The sequence below is a fragment of the Sminthopsis crassicaudata genome, chromosome 5 (genome assembly GCF_048593235.1).
Source record: "Sminthopsis crassicaudata isolate SCR6 chromosome 5, ASM4859323v1, whole genome shotgun sequence".
Classification (NCBI taxonomy): Eukaryota; Metazoa; Chordata; class Mammalia; order Dasyuromorphia; family Dasyuridae; genus Sminthopsis; species Sminthopsis crassicaudata.
This window is the reverse complement of record NC_133621.1, coordinates 114,639,864-114,645,863: the sequence shown is the minus strand read 5'-3', so window position 1 is coordinate 114,645,863 and position 6,000 is coordinate 114,639,864. Positions and strand designations below refer to the sequence as shown.

Below are 6,000 nucleotides of genomic sequence, written 5' to 3'. Positions count from 1 at the left end.
TGTAAGAGGTTGATATGGTGGCTAAGTCTGAAGTATTCTGGGAACCAGGAATGCTTCTAGGGTATTTTCAAATATTTGTAGCATGTTTTAAACTTACCATCACATTCTTTATCCTCTGCCCCAGACCATTAGGTATTTCTACCATACTTCGAAATGCTGAAAATACAGTCCTCAAACTCCCCTCCTTTCCCTTTTGTGTAATGATCTAGTCTAACTCAAAGGGATACATATCTCTATGATCTGGGACAACCCATGGTAGCAAGTTGATGCCTTATACAAGTTAGTGCCAATATACACTGAGAAATTGTGGCATGTGATGAATAACTGTGTCACAAGAAGAAACATCTGAAGAGGGTAGGGAAAGGGAGCAGTTCTCAAAGGACAAGGTAAGCTTACTGGACCAGTGCATGAAGGCAGTCATACTCAGGGCAATCCTATGCCCTTATACTGAGGGCATTGCTTTCAATTTTTCAGCCCTTCTGACTCTCATCTGGCCAGTTTTAGATATTCAGTATACACAGATTGTGCAATCAGACACAAGGATATAATGATGGTTTATGAATAGCATGATGATATGTTATTTTAAAAACATCAAAAATTTTTTCTTGAGTCAGGATGCTTATCAAAATAGACATATTAAAGTCATCATAAGAAGGGTTTTTTTAACAACTGTTTCTACTCAAGAAGCAAGAATAATATGGAACAATGAGATACCGCTCCATAGAACAATCTGGATATAAATATAAATGATTATCACAACATCTGACATTTCTTTCTGTGGCTAGCAGACCTCAGATAGGAGAACTGTTGTCCAGAGTTGTACAGTTCAGAGCTAAGAACATGCCCCCCCCGGCAGTCCATCATCTCTTTCCTACAATGAAAAACACAAGACTACCAGACAGGATGTTCTGCAATGTAGCTAAGGAAGCAGGTATTTATGCCATTTGTTGCTAAGGTTAAGTGTCAAACCATTTGCACTTCTTTCCAAAAGGGGCTCCCTTTGGGGGTCCTACTAGTATTTTCTGCTTGTACTGTTCGACCAGGTGGTTGAATCGAATTTCTGACTTATTTCCCTTAGCCTTTTTCTTTGGCACCTACAGGAGAAAAGGAGCAAAAGGAAATTAATGTAAAATCTCACCTTTAACCATCCAAAGGATGCAGTATTCAAAGCACTAGTTCACCAATAAGAAGTTATCTCAAGCTAAATTCAAGAAATCCCAGACAATCCTCAAAGAGAAGACCTCAAAAATCATCTCTGCCACTACTGATAAAAACAGGATCTTTGTGACTATCCCACACCTAGGCTGAAAACCTAGAAACCTGAAGAGGGTAGCTGTGTGTATCTGAGGCTCCAAGTCCCAGTACAGACTGTTACTTCATCAGCTTGACCATATCAGGTCAAAGCCTGACCCTGATCTGAAGGAAAAACCCTTCCCAGAACTGAACCCTCCCAAGAATCTGTAAAGAGGGAAGGTTGTTAATGAGCCTGCCAGGAGCCTAGTAGCCCTTGGAGTCAACACCAAGTGTGGTACCTTCTCCCAGCACACCCAAAGAAGATCTTTCTTATGGGAAGGAGGCCTCGGGAAAGATGGCTGCATCCCAGCCATTTTTAATATGCAGCCATCTTTTACTAAGATAATAAGTGACAAAAATGTGCCTACAGAAGGTGGGGCTGTCACATTGTTCTCACCTGCAAAGACATGGGGGGCCGCTTCTCCTGGCTCGGAGTTCTCATCTGGACCTTTGGCTTTTTAGGTGGAAGAGGTTTAACTTTGCCTTTGTCCCGCATTCTGAAATCAGAGAGTCAAACATTCATTCTGGATCACTACTTGGGGGCCACATGGACCAAGAATCTCTCTTACAGCCAGGCAAGCTGTAACAATGCACTTCAGACTTATAATAGGAAGAACTAATTTTTAAAATGACACTAGAAGCAGGGCATTTTGATATCCAGTCTTTGTAACCTTGTTCAACAAAACTAACCACATTTCAGCCAAACTTCAGAATTTTCATATATCAATCCATATTCATTTATTCCAGAAATACTCGCTGAGCACCTACTGTACATGGATATGACAGCACTTTATGGTATCCATGATACAATGTATTATAGAAAACATCCTAAAATCTCCTCCCAAAGTGCCCTTCACTAACTGAAGAAAAAAATCTAGGTAGATAAGTCTCAGCAAATATTAAAGACCCCATTTAGAAAGTAAGATGTTTGTCTATAACGTTCTATGGGGCTTCTCTACATTCAGTCATGAACCAGACAGGAAACAGATGAAGCCCTGCCCTCAACGGTCACATGCTTACAAATGCTTCCCTTGAACAAAGTTCGACAATTGCACGTATACTACTGCAAAGATGGGTTCTTTGGTCCCTCCAAACAAGATTTTGCTGTTCAGTCGTTTTTCAATCATACCTGAATCCCTGTGACCCCATCGGGGATTTTCTTTGGCAAAGATACTGGAGTATTTGGAATTTCCTTCTGTAGCTCATTTTATAGATGAGGAAAATGAGGCAGACAGGATTAAGTGACTTGCCCAGGTTCATACAGCTATGAAGTGTTTTAAGGCCAGATTTGAATTCATGAAGCTGTCTTCCTAACTCCAGTTCTAGCATTCTATCCAGTGTTATCACCTATCTGCCTTCCAAATAAGAAATCTCTCTATAAAGAGGACAATAGCTGACCCCTCAAGGCCCGAGTAGAAGCATCCTCTTGCCCTCCTGCCCACTCAGGCTGTCCGAAGCTTCTTCCCACCTTATTTTTGGCCCTCGATGTGAGGGGAGCAGCAACACTTTTCTCCGCTTCTTTCCATCTGGTAGCTCTATATGCTCCACTTCTGCCTTGGTCTGGAATCCTGTCCATGAACCTGTAGTCCCTTTTGGCGGCTTCAGGGGAGGTTTGCTTGGGCCCTGTATCTGACTCTGAGCTGCCTTATGCTTCTGGAACTTCACAGGCTGTTGCTGCTGCTCTTTTGGAGGCTCCTCAATTACAGGTTTTGCCTTTATTTTCTGCTGCATAAACCAAGAGTTCATAGTGAATTTCCCATGTGGTTTTCTCAATGAAAACTGATGGCTAACAAGTCTCAACAGAATATGGATTTTATGTGAAGAGAGCAGAATCAGAATATACTTTGCTGTCCTAAAACCAATGGGGATCAAGGAAAAAACTATAATGGGCAGTTGACATGCACTACAATTTTCACACAGTCTCTCCACTTCTGAAAAAGATGAAAAGCAAAGAAAATACTCAGGATCTAAAAAAGCAAGAAAATTTAGAAATACTTCTAAAGCAATAACAATATTTTTAGACAATAATTGTACATTTAATTTTTATAGAGTACCAAAATAGTCCTTAAATAGCATTTAAATTTATACTCCCAGGTTTTCCATGCCAGGCTTACTGTCCTAGTTAAATTTCATACATAAATGATCTGGACACCCCAAAAGTATGCTGAATAGGCAAATTAATATGATAAAAATAACCATAAATGCAAAACTTAAAATAAGAACAATTCTTCCCATGTGTGAATATATGTGTGTGTGTGTGTATATGGATATATATTACAATTGTTATATTAAAACTACAATGTATTATATATTGCATAGTAAACTAAAAGGCAATGAAAATTCAGAGAATGGAGAGAAAATATTTAATATTAAATTCTATTCTTAGCTTTAACATCTATCCTGACTAAAAGTTTAACTAGTAATAATATTAATCTGAAGTTTTTTTTTAATCTCTTGTCCTTTCCCTTCCTCTAAGTATGGTGCAGTTTGACCTAGCATGTGATAAAAGTAAAATGACCAAGAGATGAAATAGCAGGAAGAAAAAGAATCTGAAAATTTTATAAATTGATTATCCCTGAATAATTAAGAATTACAGCTTTAGAAACCTCTGTATTAACAAGAGACATGCACTCTAGGACTTGGTAAAACAAACAACACAGAGTATTTTTAATAGTCACTAAAACATGTACCAGATTTCGCTGGGCCCTTCGATCCTTCACCTTTAGTTTCCTTCGATCTTCCAAAGAGAACTCTACTATTGGTCTCTGTATAAGGAAAAGACAGAAAAGCTTTAAGCAAATATCTTAATTTATAGGTACAGTGGGTCATGTTTGTATGCAGTCCAAGCCAAGGCCTGCTATTTACTTACTTCACACAGTAGCTTTACTGATTCTGCAGGCAACTTGTTCAAATGACAATTCCCCTTTTGGGCTACCCTCTGATTTCATGTCCTTAACTATTTCCATCTCTCTATTCTAACACAAAAAGAAAATGAACACCAAGAGGTCAGACTGGGTCATCTTTCCACAAGACGCCCCTCACCTTCTGAGGGCCAAAGATCTCTGGGTTGTTGTTGATTTGACGAAGGGCTGCTAGTGCGTGATCATGCTCTTCAAACTCCACAAAAGCGTAACCCAAGGACTGACCCTTCACATTCCCATGTGCACCTTTAAGGTCTCGCATCACTCGACACTGGTAATCAAGGGAAAGAACAATCGTGATTGGACAGAAAGAAAAAGGCATCTTTCCTGTCCTCAAGGTTTTTTATATGGATGGCTCAAACAAGATCAACTAAGTTCTCTGACAACTTGAACAGCAAAACAATTCTCCCCCGAGTCACTATCAACCTAACAAAGCACTTTGCTAGGCACACACAAAATGAATGAAACATATAGTAGTTCCCTTACCTCTAGGAACTTAAATCCTAAAAATATATATCAACATGAAAAACACATTTATACACAAAAGGAAAAAAAAGATAATTAAGTACAAAAAGAAATAAGCTGTCGCTAGCTAACTGGCTCAGTAGATAAGAGCGGTGGACCTGGAGCCAGCAATGGCTGCCATGTTCCACAAGGTCATGAAGAGTCAGATAAAACTGAACAACATTTCAAAAATAGTCATTTCTTTCACTAGCACCCTACACCAAAGCTTGGTTTTTCAAAGAGCTGATGACCGAGACCCACCACTATTGACAAAAAGGTAGTCCAGCTCATCACCAAGCTGGCCAAAAAATTTTTGGTTGTAGCCATCTAAGACCAGCTATTAAAATGAAAGAATGGCAATAGTCTGCATTAGAAGAAAGAGTATCCACACTGATGAAATTACAGACTGTTGAAATGTTAAAGTGAAACGTTCAGTAGTTATATATGTGATAGAGGAGAAAGCTGTAGGAGTATATGTAGTTGTACATCTCTTTTCTTTGAAGAAAGGATGTTGCCTTCTGATTTGAACAGGAAGAGCATTTCTGGTATAGGAAGAATACAAAGAGCATAACGACACAGGAACAGAGAGAAAACTCAATATGACTCAGAGTTCAGGTTTTATTCTGTTCAAAATTTGTTAAGTCACATATAGCTTTTTGGATAATAGTATGCAAATAATACTAAGTAATAGCCAAAAAAATGGAAAGGACTAAGACCTCAGGACACCAAGATGCTAAATTCAGTATAAAACAATTATTTGATGAGGACCTGTGTCCCTAACATTGTGTAAAACCCCACTGGGACTTTTAAAGTGAAAGTTACTGACTTCAAGGATCTTACAATCTTGATGAAGACGCAAGATTTACACAAAACAATTAAATATCAGTACAAATCAATAAATAATATGCCAATATAAAAGAGTACTGAATTCAAAGTACCAATACTAGATTTCACAATATTAACTATATGGCTATGGACTAAACACACAAACTTTCAGTGGTTCCACAGAATTCTTAAAGACTCCAAATACAAAAAGGTTGCTGATTCATGATTTCGTACGTGAAATTCCTGGTCGGATCAAAATTCAGGATGTATTAAGGAACAAATGCCATTTTTGTAAAGTGCTTTGTAAATCTTAAATCACATAAACATCAATTGTTATTATCTCAATATGTACCAAATTAAAAATGCATTAATCATATCTTTTATATCCAGCAGACAGTCAATAATATTAGTTATTAAGGATAATAAAATAAATTTGTAGTGATGGATTTAGCTACCC

The 6,000-nt window shown here is 38.1% G+C and overlaps 1 protein-coding gene across 8 annotated transcripts in view; it reads right to left on the bottom strand.

The window, feature by feature from the left end:
* Positions 1-522: 522 nt before the first annotated feature.
* RBM28 (RNA binding motif protein 28) overlaps positions 523-6,000 on the bottom strand; it is a 46,918-nt gene continuing 41,440 nt past the window's right edge. For 3 of the 8 annotated variants that reach the window (XM_074268016.1, XM_074268014.1, XM_074268015.1), the window contains exons 16-19: positions 3,984-4,058; positions 2,762-3,018; positions 1,691-1,790; positions 523-1,094 (exon numbers count right to left, since the gene is read on the bottom strand). In XM_074268016.1, the coding sequence (XP_074124117.1) occupies positions 957-1,094; positions 1,691-1,790; positions 2,762-3,018; positions 3,984-4,058 (570 nt within the window). In that variant the 3' untranslated portion in view covers positions 523-956. Of the gene's footprint in view, positions 1,095-1,690; positions 1,791-2,761; positions 3,225-3,983; positions 4,059-4,335; positions 4,486-6,000 lie in introns of all 8 variants that reach the window. The other 5 variants (XM_074268012.1, XM_074268011.1, XM_074268013.1 and 2 more) reach the window with 4 other exon arrangements.